Source organism: Prionailurus bengalensis, chromosome D4 (genome assembly GCF_016509475.1).
Source record: "Prionailurus bengalensis isolate Pbe53 chromosome D4, Fcat_Pben_1.1_paternal_pri, whole genome shotgun sequence".
Lineage (NCBI taxonomy): Eukaryota > Metazoa > Chordata > Mammalia > Carnivora > Felidae > Prionailurus > Prionailurus bengalensis.
The window spans coordinates 22,751,661-22,772,006 of NC_057359.1; the positions used below are offsets into that span (position 1 = coordinate 22,751,661).

Consider the following 20,346-nt stretch of genomic DNA (forward strand, 5'->3'; position numbering starts at 1 on the left):
CATGAACCCAGTCTCCTTTGTGTAACCGTCCCCGACATCTTCCAGCTCTGACACTGCTTTCATTGTTTTTCCTGATTTAAGCAAACAGTTCCAGCCTAATGAACTTCACTGTCGGCAACAACAGCTGTTTTGGTTAAACTACTGCCTAGGTGACCCTAATCTTCATGGTCCCCTTGTGCACTCCCCAGAAACCCAAAAGTGACTTCACAGGTATTAGTGGCTGTCTCGTGATACCATAAGCTCCCCCTACCCCCCAGAGCTCTGTGCTTTCCTCACACACCAGCTTCTGTTCCTCACAGCTCAAGGGTGAGTAATAGTCATTAGGAGCCATTTTATACACACTGTAAGAATAAAAAGATTATTCCTGGGTAGTGACTGAGTATCATTTGGATTTTCAAAATTTAGAGTTCTATCTTGATTTGTTAGATCTGGACTTGGATAAGATAGTATCATATTCAACATTAACCTTTAACATTTAATCAACATTGAAAAAGGCAAAAGAATGAAACTTAAGGCTGCTTCACTGTTTTTTTAGACTTGTACATTGGAAATACAGATGGTAATTAGATCAAACCTTTGAAGAGGCCAAAGCAACCTTAAACAGACTTACCATTTATCCTCTTCATCCCCCTCCTTTTATCTGGAGGCTGACCAGAGAGGGGAGGCAATTTATCTAAAGTCACAAAGCTCTTCCTATTCAGTGTCTCCACTCCCAGAGGAGTGATTCTTATATGTAACTTATGTACATTGAATACTTTCCCCCACATACTTACCACTTAAAAGTCACACTGGCTCTGTTAACCATTAACATTTAACCATTTAACATTCTTTTTTTTTTTTTTAACGTTTATTTATTTTTGAGAGACAGAGAGAGATAGGGTGCAAGCAAAGGAGGATCAGAGAGAGAGGAGGAGACAGAATCTGAGGCATGCTCCAGGCTCTGAGCTGTCAGCACAGAGCCCAAAGTGGGGGTCGAACCCATGAACCTTCAGATCATGACCGGAGCCAAAGTTGTTGTTGAACTGACTGAGCCACCCAGGCACCCCTACCCATTTAACATTCTAATATGACAGAACAATACCTAATGCAAACTGCATGCTTTCTCTGACAACCCCCCCCCCCCCGCACACACACTCAGATTCCTTAACAGTCTCTGTCTCTGTCTCTCTCTCTCACACACACACAAACACACACTTGGTTTTATGCCACCATACAAAAACTGTGAACATATTTTAAAAAATTACATTCTATACTAAAATGACCCCAAGACAGTCCCAAATTCCTGCCTTTCCACTCCCGAATCCTGCCATTTGCAACCCAAGATGCAAACTAAAACAGGCGTCAGCAGAGGGCAACTCAAAGTAGTCCAGGGACCCACAGCATCACTTCACACGATGTCAACCACGGCCACTAGCCGCTGTGCAGACTTAGTTGCCACCAGACTTCTCCCAGCATTCATATTTTGAAAGGCTTTAATCTATTAAACAGCATTCATCAAGTAAAGTTCATTTTCAAACATTTAATCTGCCAAATAAATATTTAATTGCGAATCAGAGTTTTTTTAATCCGCATGAGAACTAGGGTTATCACACGGACTGATATACTCTAATTCTAGCCAAGAAACTCAATGTTTTATTTCACCTTGCAGCTGGTAAAATTTAAATATCTGCCAGAAATTTTCAAAAACGATAATTACTGGGCAAATTTCTATTACAAATGTCCTGAGGTCTGGGATTTTTGAGACTGCATGTAAGTTTCCCTTCGTTTTTAAAATTCTGTTTTAACTAAACAAAATCATCTTATTTACTCTGTATCTTCCACAAGAGCTCGAAATTGGGAGATTTACACAGCCACAGGGGAGATTACAAATCTGAGCAAATCAAGGTCGAAAAACACATTATGACTTCAAAACAAACTGAAATTCTAATACCATGGGGTGCCTGGGTGGCTCAGCTAGTTATGTGTCGGACTTTTTGTTTGTTTATTTTGAGAGAGAGAGAGAGAGAGAGAGAGAGCTAGCATGTGGGGGGAGGGGCAGAGAGAGAGAGAGAGAGAGAGAGAGAGAATGAGAATCCCAAGCAGACTCCAAGCTGTCAGCCCGGAGCCCGATGCAATGCAGGACTCAAACTCACAAACTGTGAGATCTGACCTGAGCTGGACACTTAACCAACTGACACACCCAGGCACCCTGGTTAAGTGTCTGACTCTTAATTTCAGCTCAGGTAGAGATCTCAAGGTTTGTGAGATCGAGCCCCGCATCGGGCTCCCATGTGAGCGCAGAGCCTGCTCAGGATTCTCCCTCTTTCTGCCCCTCTTCCCAGTCTCTCAAAATGGATAAACTTTAAAAAACCATTAAAAATAAAAAAAAATTCTAAAACCGTGATGATTTTCTGTACAGGTGGCACACACTTATGAGAAGAGAGCCAAGGAAAACAGTAAAGGGAGAGGTACATCTGACAGGTCTCTAGAGAAAAAAAAAGATCCCCCTCCAATGCTGACCACCAGTCAGAAGAAAGAGGGTCCACAAGACCTGTCAGCCCCATGGCATACGGTTCTCTCCATCTGTAGGTAGAAAACTATACATGAAATAAATAGATGAGGGGCGCCTGGGTGGCGCAGTTGGTTAAGCATCCGACTTCAGCCAGGTCACGATCTCGCGGTCCGTGAGTTCGAGCCCCGCGTCGGGCTCTGGGCTGATGGCTCAGAGCCTGGAGCCTGTTTCCGATTCTGTGTCTCCCTCTCTCTCTGCCCCTCCCCTGTTCATGCTCTGTCTCTCTCTGTCCCAAAAATAAATAAACGTTGAAAAAAAAAATTAAAAAAAAAAAAAAAAAAAAAAGATGAGGTGCAGGGACAAAGAAAACATGTTCCCCAAGGGAACTCTCCCTCTTAAAAAATCTGGAGAACATAAAATCTCAGTGTGCACCTTCCCTGACAACAGGCAAGTTGTTCACTACAATTAATATACACTTCCTGAGGGTCGTTTCTCCTCCCATTCAGTGATGTGATGGTTAAGAACAGTTATAAGAGTAAAAGAGCTACTCAGAAAAGAAAAGGAAAAAAGTGGCAGATCTATTACAAGTGGTATACACTACCTTGAGCTGCTGGATCCTGATCCCGTTATCCCAACTGGGTGAACATGTTTTCTAAAAACACATACCAGGACTATTCCCTGCTGTAGTTCTCTGGGTGCAAGTTGGCACCTAGAGAGTTGGCAGAGTGTTTGAACCTCGTGGGTAGAAGTGGACAATGTATTATTCTCGTGAATCAAAAATAAACATCCACATGCAATTATTAAACCATACCTTCATTCAAGAACTTTCGATGTTAAGCATTAAGAGCCTGCTGACCTGGAGACTGTTCATTCAGTTGAATCAAACAAGTACATCAAGTTTTGGACTTTGTATGACCTTTATTCTCACCACCCTGGACAATGACGTTTCTATTTCATGCTCTAAATATCTACTCAAAAATGAGACAGAGAGACCCAGATCCTTCAATACAGATGAAAACCAGTCTTTATACCCTTTGTTCCAAAACTTGCACTTTTCTTTAGCAATTTAACAGTAATGGCTGTTCATGTCGGTGGAGATATTCTGGAAGGTAAACTCCAGAAAATATGAAAGAAAGCGAGTTTAATGGAATGTTACACTGTCAGTGTTACCAGAACACTTGTTACAGAGCCTTCATGTATCCTTCATCGATTCTGAGACCTCAAAGCAACTCTTCTGCCAACCGTGTCTAAACCTTGAAGCCACCAGCAGCAAATCTGAAAGGAAAACTCACTCGTGGAGAAAGCAAAAGCTAGACAGCTTTCCCTAATGTGAAAATAATGCACATTATTCAAATGGATTTCTTGAGCTGCCATGCTGATTCCCCTTGGGAACTTTCTCCTCCCCGCAGGAAAAGTGTTTGTGTCAGAGGTACAGATTGGAAACTCATGACACCTCATTTATCCTCAGTTACACTAAGGCAGTGGGAACCTAATTTGCTAGCACACTCTACACTGACAATTAACTTCTCGGTGAACATTAAAACAATTAGGTAGTGACGCACCCCCATCACATCTGTGTGCCTTCTCCAGCTACACCTGGTGCCAATTAAGCCATCACCCTGCCGCTGTACTTTTTGCGGCAGTCCAACGGGTCATTCACAGATTGTGCCTGACATTTCAACAAATGCATTTTTAACCCCTAAAACTAACAGGATCCCCGCTTGTCAACGGCGAGAAGTGTAAGAGAGTGAAGATGTGTGGAAATGTGTCCACTTGGCACCCTGATCGCGCCCTAGGAGCGCTGGAGGGTCTGAAGGGTATGCGTCCATTTTTCATAGGGTTTGAATGCAAAATGTGGGAAAGAAGCCACGTGTTCTCGCACCTCGATCTAGGAACTCAGCGCTGTCGAGGCAGATGAGCGCTTCAGTCAGGAGAACTCTCAGAAAGGAAGGTGGCCAGGTAGAAGACCTACAGACCCAGTAAATACGTGGTCTGGAGGAGGCACTATATAGTCACCCTTGGCCTCTCTTGCTAAGTCCCCGGGTTGCCCTTCCACTACCGCGTTCTCCAGGTAAAGCAAAATAAAACACACCACGCGTACACAACAAATACGATTATTTCAAAGTAACTTTTAAATGCCCTCATGACAACTTCATTCCCCCTGATCAGGACCCTGGTGACAGCAAAAATCAAATCTATATTTCAAATCATTTTTAAAAACACTTTTTGTACAGCCACTTAGCTCTGCTTCGCTGTTAATGTCCCCCTTCCTTCTCCAGTCTCAGATGAGGTACTTTCTAATACAAGAAATTAGAAAGCACTGGGTCAGGACTTGCCTGTGAGTTACTTGAATATCTGATGGCACTCACCTCCACCTCTTCTCATCTGAAAGATGGACACAGTTTGTTGCTTACTACGTTTCAGAAGGAATGGTAAAAATGATCATGGGGCCAAAAGGAAAATAAAATTTTCAAAAACCTACTCGAAATGATGGGCATTAAGTTTCCTACTTGCAGAGCACAAACTGAAGTCTGAAAACAGCTTTGGAGGGAGGAAATATTCTCCGTCTGCTTTTTGGTTTTTTAGAGTAAAGACACCTGATGGCCGATCTTCACTGTAAGCACAGTGAGATAAAACCTGAACATTTTTCTAGTTACACACAGGCTCTGGTACCCACTCAGTGAGTTACAGCATCCACGGTAGACAGACCCCTCCGCCCGGTACAGGGATGGACCACTCCCCACCACCTAGAAACTGCTGGAGCCTTCCATTCTTCAGGGTTCACCCTTCCCACAGCAGTGATGCAGTGAGCAGTTCTCCCAGAGGATTTTTTAAGCACAGTTTTCAATTTTGCCAAAAAGGAAATCTGCTGAGACAACTGCTTAAGAAAACTTAAGTGTTTTCCACAGTGCCTAAATATTGAAATTTTAGGTGACTCATCTCAGTTTTATCCTTAATTTCCAGGCAATCCCTTGAAATATGCCAGGACACAAATTCATAAATGTTTAGGTGGAAACACCTCCTCCTTTCATGAACTGAATAGCATGAAACTAATCAAGTTCATAATAGACTCAGGTCAGTCCTATCTCGACACTGAGAAACATCAGTAACGGCCCGCATCTTCACAACTGCCTTACATTTTTTAAAGTTTATTTATTTAGGGGCGCCTGGGTGGCTCAGTTGGTCAGATGTCCCACTTCAGCTCAGGTCATGATCTCATGGTTGGTGAGTTCGAGCCCTGTGTTGGGCTCTGTGCTGACAGCTCAGAGCCTAGAGCCTGCTTCACATTCTGTGTCTCCTTCTCTCTACACCTCCCCAGCTTGCACTCTCTCTTTCTCAAAAAAGAAATAAACATTAGAAAAAAAAATTAAATAAAGTTTATTTATTTGAGAGAGAGTCAGCCCATATGTGTGGGGGAGGGGCAGAGGCAGGGGCTGGGGGAGGGGAGGAGAGGGAGGAGGGGGGAGAGAGAATCTCAAGCAGGCTCCACCCTGTCAGCACAAAGCCCAATGCAGAGCTTGATCTCTCCTGAGATCATGACCCTGACCCAAAGAAATCAAGAGTTAGCTGCTTAACCGACTGAGCCACCCAGGAGCCCCACGCCTCACACATTTTAAAAAAGGAAAAGAAACCAATAGTCACTACATTGAGCATGACTAATAATGCATTTATTGCTGTCCTGCTACTCTGCAGGTAGGGAGGACAGGGAGAACATTCCTAAAAGCTATGCTATGTCTGATGACTTTGCATTTGTGGTCCCTAAAACCCCTCACCCTGTGAGGCAGACTCCATCACCAATTCACAGATGAGACTAGGGGAATGTTCAAAAGGATGAAAAACCTTGCCTGTGCAGTGAGAATTCCACTGAGATCTAGTTAAGTGCAACAGCCACAGAAGAAACACAAAGACACCACCTCATAGGAGATAAAGTGATGGCTGTCATCATTATTTTTAAATAAGTTCTAAAGATGAACTTGGTAATTCTAGAAGTCAGTTACGGGAGAGTGACAAAACAGTCCCTTGGACAAGACATAATCTCAATCTCTACCTCCATTAATTAACTACATGATTAGAGGCACCTAGCCTCCTTGAGCTTGGTGTCTTACCGGTAAGATGATGGTGTTGCACCGTTATGACCTCTAAACAGATCCACAATCCTTACGCTTTTCTGGACCAGGAGCCCCTTTTGAGAATTTGATGAAAGTAGAGCACGAACCCAAAACAATGTGGACACAACTGGAGAGGGATTCAAGGACCTTCTGAAGCCCATCTGTGTGCCCCACCTAAGTCCACAGACTCTGCTTCTGCTCTGGAGTCTCTCCCAGACACCTATCACCATCGTCTTCTCCCTTCCCCAAATGTTCCAAATAGTGATCACATGTGTGAGGTATCCCAGCGTTTTTCATTCAACAAATATTTGACTGTGACATTAAAAGGCATCACTGCAAAATGGCAGCAGGTACAGGTGATGCATGAACAGTGTGGGGATTTGGGGCGCCCCCATCTCAGTAAAAAATCCATGCCTAACTTTTGACTCCCCCAGAACTTAAGTACTAATAGTCTAATGCTGACTCGAAGTCTTACTGATCACAGTTGATTAACACATACGTTGTATATGTGTTATATACTGTATTCTTAAAGGTAAGCCAAAGAGAATGTTACTAATGAGGAAGAAGAAAATATAAAGTACTATATTGTGTTTATCAACAAAAATCCAGTGTTCAAACCCATGTTGTTAACTGTACATGCAGTGCCTTACACAGCGCCTGGCACATAGTAAGTGCTCAATGAATGTTTGTTAAAAAAAATAAATAAATAAACACATGTTCTGTCATACTTTTTCAAACGCCATACAACGTTTTGTCAATTCTCTGATTCCAGAGCTTTCAAGCAGACTTATTAAATACTTCCTTCATCCAAAATTGAACACAATTCACCTTTAAAATAATTGAAATATCTCAAGTTTTTATTACTACATAAGAAATAAAGTCCTTTTTGTTAGGTCATATTTCTTTGCTCAACTGTAGCATTCGGAGAAGCAGACTTATGTTTAAAAAAAAAAAGCAAACAAGTTTTGCAAATTAATAAAAACAGTAGTCAAATCTTAATTTAAAATCAATAGCCAAATAGCAAACCCTCTTAAAAGTTACCACCTTTATCATTCATCCTTGTCAAAAAGAAACTTAAAAAATAGTGTCCATATTTTCACTGTCCTTAGTACCTTCATTTCCTAGGTTTTACATTCAAACAGGCCACAGTAGGGCTCATTTGTTTTCCTACCAACAAAACTTTGAACTAGGGAATGAAATAATTTTGTCACTAACAATAAACAAACAAACTATCTACAAACCAGTTTTAGACTCACAGATGAAAATCCATACATACTCACATCCCCTCTGGATCTATAAAAGTCCCTGACTTCTGCACTTGACACATATAATTATCGTATTTGTTCAATACAGAAAGAACAGCAGGAAAAAAATAAGACTATATACCAGCGTGGGATGTTTCAGAACTCCTTAGCCTTATTTATGACAGAGGTTCTCAGGTTGGTCCAAGGGCCCCTTGAGGTTCCCAGAGACTGTTACAAATCTCTATGGGGGCAGATTTTCTTCCTTATACTTCAGCCAAAACAATGTCTTGCAAAAGATTGGATGCAGATGTGGACGAGAATATATCTATCCTCTTTTTAGTCAAGCGCTGAAGATATCTGCAATCGTGCAAAACAAAGCCATTCTTCCCACTATAATTTTTTGTTTCGGAAAATAGTTTTCACTAATCATGTTATTTACGGTAACCCAAATTAAGTAGCTCTTTACCTGTTAAAGTGATTTTTAATTTTTTTTTTTTAATTTCCAGAAAATTTTCAAAATATATGATCCACATAAACAAAAATTCTCTGGGGTCATCAATAATTTTAATTTAAGATGTAAAGATCCTGAGACCATAAGGTTTGAAAACCAGTGCCCTGTAGCAACTCCCCTTAACCCTTCACTGGTTGGGGGAAAAAAACAAAAAATAAAAAACAAACCACAGCCACCATATGGTGATCAACTGACTTTTTCTGCCAAGTAAAATACTTCATAATTCAAACCACTTTATTAAATAAGTAAGTACTACAATATTTTAGGCAACTAATAGTACACATCATCTCATTATCCATTGCTTTTCATATTCAATTTTACACAAAGTTTAAAGAGCTACTTCATTTTATAGAACTGCAGCGAAATCCCACTTATGTGGACAGTGAACAATTTCATTCCTCTCTACAGACTGAATTAAATGTTTAGGTTACAAATTAGTGTCGTTTTCTCATTTTATATCATCATCACCAAGAGATGCTTGTAGGAATTAGGCAGGAAACACAGTACCTATACTTATTCTGAAAATACCCATTAAAATTATCATTAAGAAACTTGTGTAAAATTTGTTGTGAAAGAAATATGCAAACAACACATTAACCATTTATTTTGTGTTATTGCATAGCTTGGTTTATGCAATGTATCCACCATATTTTGACTTAACAGTCCAGACTGTGAACTCACCATGAGGACCTAGAAACAATCCACAGCTGTCTGAAATTCAAGAACTGTTTTGTATTTGGAGGGTAGAACTCCTTACCCTTCCTCCACCCACCCTCACTTCCCCAATGAATTAAGTTCTTGCTTACATTTATCAGCCAGAAATATAAATAGGAAGTTATTCGATACACTAAAAAATACACACGCAGCGGTATGGAAAACACCAGTCTTGCGACGGCATCTCAGAGATACATACCATGGTACCCCTTCAACAATTGTCTAGAACTCCTGCTGAAACTTTCTACAGGCTTAAATCTTGTAGTATTTTTGTCACATTTCCTCAGTTCTTTGAGAAAAGACCTGTAATATGTGTGCCTACATATCTCTAACTATAGCTGCATTTCCCATGTAGCCTTACATATATAGTAAGTACTCAATAAATATATATTGGTTTTTAGATGAAACAGTCCTGAGAACAGAAAGCTAAATTAGAAACATAGTTCTAAACGTAGCATAAGCTCAATAAATTAAAACCTGCAGCAGACTACAGGACAGGAGCTTTCTCAACGTCTCCTGCCATCTCTGTTCTTTGGTCTAGGATTAGGGTTTTTAATCTGACACTCGACTAAAAGAACATGGTATAAAAAACTATGACAATGACAATCTACAGTGACACTGAACCAGCAACAAACATAAAGGTCACCTCCATCAAAGTCAGTTTACTTAGGTTTGTACTTTGGGAGTAGGATATTTTATTCCCTAGCTGTAATTTTTCCTCCCCTCTTTCCTTCCCAACGTTTTCCAGAGAAAACTTATAGTACAAGGATTTTAAAACTAGCTACCCCATCCTTTCACCCTTACCCAATGCCCCCAATGCATCCTGATACATAAAGTACACTGAGATCAGTCTCAAAGAGAATTTTAAAAGTGCCACTATTCTACACAGAAGAGGTAAGGGGAACTTTTCAAACTCAAATGACTTACATATCTTCCCCCAAACTCATTTAAAAAAAAAAAAAAAGGATCAGAATGATTTAAAAGTTCAGTATCCCAATTTTGCTACCTTATTTAGATTTAACATGGCCAAAATATTGCCGTGTTTGGAAGGAAAAAGGAAAGGGGGCAAAAAACTGTAGGTCATCCCAGCTGAAAGGGGCCAATTTCTCACTCCATTTGCTCCACAACATTTGAGAGATGCATTTTAGGTACAGATCTCCCCACAGCTAACTGGCAAGTGCATGTACAGATTGAACGTGCAGTATGTAAAATGGCCAAGGTTTAGGCTGGTGAAAAAATGGAAGCGCAGAAGCCCAGAACCTCCGTCCACTGAATTTCCTTGTTTTTAAGAACTTACTCAGACACACGGTTCTTCAGTTGAAAATAAATTAAAGTTCAAGTTCACCCTCCAAGGACAATTACGGGAAGAAAACCAGATATGGAAACCTAGCAACTAAGATGCATTTGTAGAGGATAATGAATGGTTTAGGTAGAAATAACACATTACTAACCAATTTCACATATGGATTGTGACCTCTTGCCTGTAAAACTGATTTAAGATAAAAATGAATACTCTTTTAAACTAGAGGCAACCTGGACTCGGAATGCAATGATAAACATATTTTTAAAGTGGGTTCGGAGCACCTACAGATCAAAGCATATTTCCAAGTGAGTAATCATAGCAGACAGCTTTGCCTCCAAATCATGTCCCTCTCACCTAACGAAAGTTTTATTTAAAAATAAATAAATAAATAAATAAAAGACAAAAGGCAGGGGGAAATGGGGGATAGGCATATGAAAAAAAAAGAAAAAGAAAAAAACCAGGTCGCTGAGAGAGACAGGGAGAATATATGTGTCTGTGCCTGTTTCACAAAAGGCAGCTTGGGATGCATTGGAGGAAGGGAAATGTATTATGTGCAGCAGGCGGTTGAGTACTTACTGTGCCCGGTTCTCTGTCTGCTCCCGAGGTTACCAAGAAACGCACAGACATGCCCGTTCAGACACAGAGGCAAGAACAGAAATAAAAAAAAGGGGGGAATAATTAGAACACAAGCCCCAAACAGTTTTAAAAATGGCTTTTATTTATATAAGTCATTGCACATTCCTAATACAGTGATTTCCTGAAAATTACAGTATTTTGTAAACATAAGATTTACAGTTTAACCATACACAAAGCCTATTTTTTTATTTCTTGACAGAATAAATTACTTTTCTTCAAAAAATTAGTCAAGTGCAATTTTGCCCAATATTTTATGCATACTAGAATTAAAGCCTATGAAACTAAGTAGTAACAGATGCAATTATCAAACCTTTCATTTGAACACATTCACTTTCAAATTTAACTTCTTATTTCGCCCCATTTAACAACATTACTTTCTTTGAAAATTACCCAATTAAGCAGTTAACAGTTTTCCATAATATGGTACAGGCCACTGGCATTAACTAGGCAGTTGCCAAGATGTCAAGATGCCTGCAATCTAAAGAGATCGGGAAATCTACAGATGCCCACGTTAAACCCTGAAAACTTCCAGGGAGGACTGTGTTTCAGTGGCCAAGCTTTGCGACAGTTCCTCTTAGCTCATTGTTTGCTCTCTGCATGGGGTGGGGCTCTCTTTAGCGGTGCACACAACTTTGCAGCACTGTATGAGTGTTAGGACCAAGTCCTAATCTGGCTTGCCCGGCCTCTCACCTCTGTGGTGCTCTGCATCATGGTGCTTCTTGTCATCTTTTATTGCCAAGTGAGACTGCCCACTCAGAGCACTAGACAGTGCCAGGAGGCCAGCACTGCCCCCGAGGGGCGGGATGCCAGGAGGCTGAAGTCCCGAGGGGTGAGGCGTTAGGGGCACTGGGGGTCCATGGCCGTGAGAAAGATGCTGAGCTTGCAACTGCTGCTGCTGTTGGTGGCAGTGAGAGAGGAAGGGGGGGGAGGAGGAGGAGGGGAGGAGGTGAGACAAGAAGGGGAGGAGGAAGGGAGGAAGGAGGAGAAGGAAAAGATGGCGGGAAGGGGAAGAGGTGAGAGAGGACGGGGAGGAGGAAGGGAAGGAGAAGGAAGAGATGGGAGGAAGAGGAGGAGCGGAGAGAGGAAGGTGGAGGAGAAGGAAGGGGAGGAGGTGAGAATGGAAGGGGAGAAGGAAGGGAGGGAAGAGGGGAAGGAAGAGATGTGAGGAAGGGGAGGAGGTGAGAGAGGAAGTATAGGAGGAAAGGATTGGAGGAGAGAAAAGAGGGGGAGGAGAGGCAAGAGGAAGGAGAAGAGGTGATAAGACAGCAAGGGGGAGAAGATGAGGGAAGAGGTGGCAGTGGCACAGCAACATCCAGAGGACAAATACCCACGACATGAGAGAGTGGAGGAAACAAAACAGGAGGTTCAACAAACACATGAAAAGAACAAAGACACAAAAGGGAGAAAAGGAAAAAATGTGATTAGTGTTTTCAGTTCATCAAAAGCTTCCACCTATGCAGTTACCTCTCCCCATCTTCCCCAAACAGACTCGGAGCTCTATCTACACTGCCTCCTTCTGGCACGGGTCCTCCTGGCACAGTGTCGATGACCAGCAGTGAGCTGGGCTAGTGGGTAGGCACTCCAATGTTAGATCCATCTCTCCACGCCTCCAGGGACGAAACACAGTGTGCTGCTGAAGGTGAGACTCTTCCTGATTTCAGGAAAGTTAAAGTAGGGAAGGCGCAGATGTGCACCCCACAGACCGTAACTCTACTCTCGACCAGTCACCAGGGACTAGTGACATGAGGTGACCCTGTTTCCCCAATATTCTTGTGCTAAATTACCACAGCGGTATGAGGAGACATAACCAAAATACTACCTTAAATTAATGGAAGGCTGAAGAAAGAATCAGCATCTTAGGCATATCCCCTCCCCTCCCAAGTACTCCTGGGTCCTTATTTCACAAGCCCTCACACAAGTAGGAGGAAGTACTGACATTCCCATTTCACAGAAGGAACGGAGGCTCAGGGTGTTGACTGAACTGCCAAGGTTGTCCCACCAGGCGGGAGGGGAGTGGGGTCATGTAGCAATGCCCCTCAAGGCTGCCCTCATCCCACCGCACGCAGAGAGAGGCACCAAGGGCCACACTGTGATAGCTGGAAGAAACCATAACATGAGACTTTGTTTATTGCTTCCTCTCCCTAAACCCACCCCTGTAGTGTCACAGAGGACAACACTGAGAGGCCTTGACGAGGAACACACTCTCCCCTGTTGTGTGGACTCTACCCACGGTGACCCAAGCGCCCACTCCCAATGCCTTTGCCTCTATCCCTTAACCCATTCCAGAAGTTAGAAATCTGTTCACACTGAAAAGTACCATTACTCTCATATATTATATTTAAGAGCATGTTGTAGTAAATGAAAAAGTATCCAAGAAATGGCCCCTGAGCCATAAATCTGGCCACATTTCAGCTGTCCAACATAAAACTCATTTTTGATGAGACAGTAAAAACGATTAAAGCTCAATTTCTAAGGTGTAATGTTAGAAAATTCTTAAGATTCTGATTTGTGCTCACTTCCCTGGGACTCAATTACTCGTTTATTTATTACCCCCTCGCGTGTACTGAATACATTAAATCTTCACGCCAGATCTTCAGTAATTTCTACCCAGACCACTGGTCCTTAATTGAATCCTAAATATGCTTCCCGCCCTCCAGAGTGAGAGAAAACAGCATCTTAAAGCCAGAAATTGGTGTCTCAGTCAGTTTACAATAAATTTTCAACCACTCCTAGCGTCTTTTAAAAAATCTTTGGGAGCCAACCTTCTCTTGACACTCCCAATCCTTCCGAGGGGAGCACAGTGCTAAACAGAGGAAAAGTGGAAAGGGGGAGAGGTCAGAGCAGGCGGCATTGATAGTATCCTTGCAAAGTATTTATAAACTCCTCATTCACCATCTGAGATCATAATAACAATTTCTTTATGCATAAAATCACCTTCCTGTCATCCCAAAGACACTAATTCTTGCTCTGTCACCTTTTAAGAGCTTGGCAATAGCAAGACATAAAACTGGAGGGGCTGGCAGCAGGCTCATGGTCCACTAGGCATGCTCATTAGCGCTTAATTAGGAACTAGACACCTGCCATAAGAAATGTGCTCGGAGAAGGATGAGGAACAGGTCTGCCCTACCAGCAATTGCTATCATTACTTGGAGAATAAGAGCTATGTCCGGCTTCTGGGAGGGAAAGGCAATGATGCATACACAAGCAAGTGCAACGGGGTAATTAAGCACGGCACGGATTACAAGATGAGAGAGGCCAAGCAGAGGGGAAGGGATTTAACTACCGGGTGGAGGCCAGCACCCTTTCACTCCTCCCTGCACACCCCGTTCCCCCAAAAATCCAGAACAGAGTCACCAAAAGATGTTCCTGGAGGTGCGATTTTATGTCACAGCAAAGGCATACTTGAAGCAAATGTCTGGATACCCGAGAAGTAGAGCTTTTCTGCCAAACCCAAGTTGGTTTTGAGAAAGATGAACTAGAAAGCATTGTCTGATATATCAGTGAAAAGAAAAACTAGCTTATATAATAAAGGGGCTTCACCACAGCTGTGAAGTAGACCCACGTGATTAAACCCAACATTTAAGCGAATAACTATCAGGGATATCCAACAGCCTAATAGGCCCCGGGGAAACTCCCCTCCTCTTGAAGAACGCTCCCTGTTCATTACTGGAGGCAACCAAGTTCCTCCATCCCTAGCTTAGCCACATTTCTTCCCTCTTTTAAAGCAAAATCCTATCAAACTGGAAGGAGTACTAAGCAGTGACAGGATGGATCACAACTACCGAAGATGCTGTGGATCCAGGGAATGTGGATTCTGTGGCCTCACATTCTACTCCTTTTCCTGCCATGCAGCACTCCTAGATATCTTCGTGTCCACTACATGGCCTCAGCTCAGAACACACCCAAGGCAAGAAGGGTGGGCATCACAGATCCCATTTCACAGAGAAGAGAGTGGCTTACACGGGGCTCACAGCCACAATGAGGACTATAAGCCTTTCATTCCCTAGAACAGTATTTCTCCTATGACCCAGCAGCCCAGCCCTGTTCACAAGCAGTTAGATAGAGTGTTCTCCCAAGCAAGAGGAAGGAAGAGGTGATCTCCTCCAACAAAGACCTCCCATGTCTCTCCCTTCCCAGGTAAGGGGATGCTCCTGTGGGCATATAATGCCACATATCCTGAGACAATCCACCTTCACCACTGGACGTTTACCAGAGATAAATCCACCTTTACCATGAAGCCTTAACAGCAGTGACAGATGGAAACGTGTTCTTAGATTTGTGCCTCATGAGCCCCTCTCTCTAGTCTCCAATCCCCAATCCTCCGTCCCTATGTTTGAAAAAGAAGGATCTCTTTTGTTCCAGCTCTCTTCCAAGGAAGCTTGCAAAGAATCAAGCCTGAACAGTGGCAGCTATGGCTTCTTGCAGAAGATGCTTAACAAATAAAAAGTGTTATTTCTGAACATCACACACATATTGGAATGCACACAAGGACCACATCCAGGAGAGTAAACAATTAAGTCCAAAAGAGCAGCCCACCTGCACCGTGTGTCTTTGAAAGGACATTTTCTCTCAACAGGGCTCACCGGAAACAATCCAGTGATCGCCACCTTCACCAAAATGGGGGGGAGGGGGGGAATGGGATAGCATGAATGCTACCTGAAAAATGTATTTTACAACAAAAGTGATACTGACATTGCCATACAGCCAGGAAAACCTCAAAAAAACAAAACAAACAAAAAAACCCCAAAGGCTCTACCAACTACAGGAACCTACATGCATCGGTCTTCCATAGACCCAATGGGGAAACTGAGATGTTTCTCAACATGACAGCAAGGGTGAGAAAATCCAACCTTCCACTTTCTGGTTACCTTACACTAATTAGTAAACCTTTTTTTTCTTTTTTTTAAGTTAATGCTTGCAGATTTATACAGCACAGGACACACAGGCAAAAAGCTTGTCAAGCTACCAGAAAAGATATTTTGGATGAGCAATGGTCATTTTTAGCAATGCAGGTGGTTTCTCAGACAACCAGCAATTCTGACACCCTCCTTTCCCCACCCTAGGGACATCTGGCAATGTATAGAGACATTTACAGTTGTCACACCTGGAGGAATTGTGGGGGTGGGAGGAGTGCTGTTAAATATCCTACAATGCACAGGACAGCCCCCTCCCACCCACCACAGAGAATTAACAATTAACTGAAAACTTTTAGTCTAGATCGAAGCTGGAATCCTGCCCCGTTACATTAGAATTCATGTTATTATACAGCAAGTGACCTGACAAATTGTTGCTTAAAAAAATAAAAACACTTTCCAGCATTCAATTGTTCACTGTCCCTTCATCGCCATGAAATACCCTGTCAAAACTCACAAAACAAGCATCTGCTTCCCAGATCTGAATAGTATTTTAAAATAAAACAATGGGAAAAAAGTTCACATTTCATCAAACAATTTTAAAAAACTACACTGGGGGGGGGGGGGGGAAAAGGCAAAAAAAAAAAAAAAAGGTACAACAGCTACACTGGAAACTTCCAGATACTGGTGTTTTTGCGCCTCTCAGGTGGTTCTGTAAAGGTTTCGGTGTTGACAGAAGGAGAGACATGCACTTGCTCTTACCCAAACAATGTGGACAGGCTGGGAGCGAGACAAGTAAAACAAACACCAAACCCTGAGTTAATGATAATGAAAACCCACAAAGAATAAAGTCACCTCATCCATGTCAAACAACAGCCACGCACTCAGAATTTTAATTCCCATTTTACCTAGTGCAGCCTGGGTCAATTATGTTACTATAATGAAATTGACTTTGCTGTTTACATTCCCAGCTTTAATGTAATGCTGTAGTGGTTTCTACAGTTTTCTTTCTGAAACAGCTGTAGCACATGCTTTATCGCCACAGAGCTGCCTGTACAACTGGAAAGGACACCCAGAAAGAAAAAGAAGGCTAACGCCCACCTTAACCTCACCAGATTGCTAAGCTCTTTATCACCGACCACAGAATCAACTTGAATTTTTGAAAGTTAACCCGCTTTATAACCTTAGGGAAAACCATGTCACAAGATCACAAACTGAACCCAACCAGAACTAAGACCATGGCCCAAAATAGCATCTCTAATGCTAAAAGCGTGACAGTAAGTGGCATTTATGGTGTTTGGTATTTAAACACTTTTAAAGGGAAAAAAAATGTGAAAAGTAGCATTTGTTGACAGTTCTCTCCAAATCATTCTTCCTCGATTTCTATTTCCCTGTTCTTTAAAACACTCAGTTCTTATCTTGGGAGACTGAAGAAAAAGAAAATTGGCATGCTACAGTAAACAAGCAGGGAGAGTGGGAAAGAGCTGTATGGGAGCAGAAGCATCAAGGACACTACTATAGGAGTCACCTGAAAACCTCCCATTATGTGAATGGCCTCTCTCATGAAGAGGGGCAAGGGTGATAAACAGGCAGAAACTGCTTACTGGGGCCAAGAATTCTCAAGCCACTTGAACACAGTTTAAAACACACACACACACACCACCACCACCACCACCACCACCACCACCACCACCACCACCACCACCAACAAAACCCAATCCACTTCAAGGCCTCATCTCAATGCAGGAGCGCACAGAAAATGATGCAGGCAAAATGGACAGCCTATATGAAGGCAGGCACCAGGATGAAGGGCGAAATTTCTAAAGAGGATCTGAACTCATCTTTATTTTTTCTGCATTTCAGAGAATCCACAAAAGCCAACTCATCCTGCATCATCACCGACTTACTCGTTCGTCCCACCTGCCCTAGATGACGGTTACAGTGGTGACAATACTCAGAGAGCACTAGGACTGAAAGGCCTGAATTAGAGTAAGTTTTAAAACACCATGTTTATTTAGGTAGATCCACTTCTTTTTTTTTTAATATTTATTTATTTAGTTTTGAGAGAGAGACAGAGAGAGGAAAAAAAACAAGTTGGGGAGAGGCAGAGAGGAGAGACAGAAGCCCAAGAGGCTCTGTGCTGCGTGGAGCCTAACGTGGGGCTTGAACTCATAAATCACTGGTGAGATCATGACCTGAGGAGAGATCAAGAGTGAGATGCTCAACCGACTGAGCCACCCAAGCACCCCTAGGTAGATCCACTTCTAAAACCATGTAAAGTTTTGATGAAAAGATGTTCAACGTCAGTAGCCATCAGGGAAATGCAAATCTAAATCACAAACAAGATACCATGTTACACCCACTGGAAGGGCTAGCATCAAAAAGATGGACAAGAACAAATGTTGGAGAAAATGTCAAAAAACTGGAATTCCCATCCACTACTTTAAGAAACAATCTGGCGACTGCTCAAAAAGTTAAACAGAGTAACCACATAACTCGGTGATTACACTTGTAGGCTTAGACTCACAAGAGAAGAAAATGCGTCCACACGACATGTACACAACATTCACTGTATTTTATTCGTAACAGCCAAAAGGTGGAAACAACCTAAATGTCCATCAACTGATGACTGGATTAATACATGTGATATATTGGTACAATGGAATATTATTCACGAGTAAAAAGGGTTACAGTACATGCTACATGAATAAACCTTGAAAACTTCATGCGAAGTGCAAGAACCCAGACACAAAAGGCCACATGTTATAGGATTCCTTTTCCATGAAATGTTCGGAACAGGCAAACCCCTAGAGACAGAAAGATCGGTGGTTGCAGGGACTGGAGGGTGGGAGGCATGGGGAGTAACTGCTAATGGACATGCGGTTTCTTTTTGAAGTGATAAAAATGTTCTAGAATTAGCAGTGATGGCTGCACAAGTTTGTGAATATACTAAAACCCACTGATTCGTATGCTTTAAAAGAGCGAATGTTATGGTATGTAAATTATACATCAACTTTAAAAAAACACCAAAATCTAACTCTTAGCAGTCCATCGCCTTAACCACTCGGCTACCTCGTCTGCTCAAAATTCGAACTCTTAACATGGGGTGCTCTACTGTCTACTCTGAAAAGAGAGAAAACATGGTGATGTCTTCTTCCAAGGAATCAAGTACAGATCACATGAATAGATGCGGGTAAATGAAAAAGTAAACAATGCCTCAACAAGTTTTCTAATAACTAAAAAGCACACAGACTATTCGGAAGAACCCAGACTTTGAAGCCAAGCCCTGCATTTGGCAGAAATACCTACATCAACTCTCAGTAAAAATCTAACCTGAACCAAAGAAGTGGGATACATGTAACAGACTTTGCAATATTGCTCCTTCTCCTTGGAAAATTAATAAACGGGCTGGACCACTAGAATTTAGGTGGAGGGTATATCACTAAATGTAAGTTAGCAGAGCTAGAAGATCCATGCTTGTTGTAGCCATTTCATTTTCTCCTCTTGGTAGCAGGCTATGCATTATTCTCCTAGGGCAAATTTGCTTTATAAAGAAACTTACAGCTGGGTTATTGATGGGCTTTCCAGGGATTAACTGCATACTCATAAGAATAAGAGGCTAACCTCATCCTCTTAAACTTCACACACTACAATCCTATAGATAGCTGACAGCTACAGCCGGAGGAGAAAAATAATCCAACATTTTGCTAATCCTTAAACCAATCACCTCATGCAACAATGGGGAGCCTGTAGGTCTACAACTCAATCTCTTAAGGACAGGAAGTCTACTATAGACACATCAGGAGTTTGTATTCATAGCCATCCCCTACACAAACATAGATAGTCAGACATCATAAAAGCCCCCAGACTTCTTTCGTTTCATACTGAGTTGTTTCAAAATATAGAGAATTATAAGTTTGCCTATGAAGCAGGAATATACACATCTGACCAATAACTGCAGCTTCAAAGGCCTTCACAGAAGTTCTATTCATGGACAATTAAGTCAGACAAGATCCAAATAAACAAGAAAGGAAAAACAAGGTGGCCTACATTAACCCTAAATGTTCGGAGTTCCTGAAGTTCACAGGCATTGCTACGGGAAATTGCTCAAATGTTCTTACATCCAACACGTCAGCACTCGGGCAGCTATCAAATATCAGGCATTCTGTGGTATGGGAAGGGCAACCCCGCCCCGGTCATCTGGTCACCTCTTCTCTCTCTCTTTCCAATTCCATCACAATGATCTGTGCAATCCCTCAGTGCCAGCGAAAGCCTTGTTTCCCTTCCTCTTAAGGAAGCCAACAGGGTCTTATCCTCCTCACTTTTGCTTCTCAATTTTCTCTCCATCTGTTCCCCAAATTTAACTTTTTCCTGTTTTGAACCTTAATTTTGCTCATCTAAAGTCAAATAGCCAACATTTCTTCACTGCTGCCTCCTTATTAAAAGTCATTCATGCACGACAACGGAATGGCAGGAGCAGAGCGT

The 20,346-nt window shown here is 42.1% G+C and overlaps 1 protein-coding gene across 7 annotated transcripts in view; it reads right to left on the reverse strand.

The window, feature by feature from the left end:
- Positions 1 to 20,346, reverse strand: part of TLE1 (TLE family member 1, transcriptional corepressor) — a 91,336-nt gene that overhangs the window by 34,312 nt on the left and 36,678 nt on the right. For 5 of the 7 annotated variants that reach the window (XM_043566792.1, XM_043566794.1, XM_043566787.1 and 2 more), the window contains 2 exons: positions 11,699 to 11,903; positions 10,949 to 10,965 (listed from right to left, as the gene is read on the reverse strand). In XM_043566792.1, the coding sequence (XP_043422727.1) occupies positions 10,949 to 10,965; positions 11,699 to 11,903 (222 nt within the window). The remainder of the gene's footprint in view (positions 1 to 10,948; positions 10,966 to 11,698; positions 11,904 to 20,346) is intronic. The other 2 variants (XM_043566790.1, XM_043566788.1) reach the window with 1 other exon arrangement.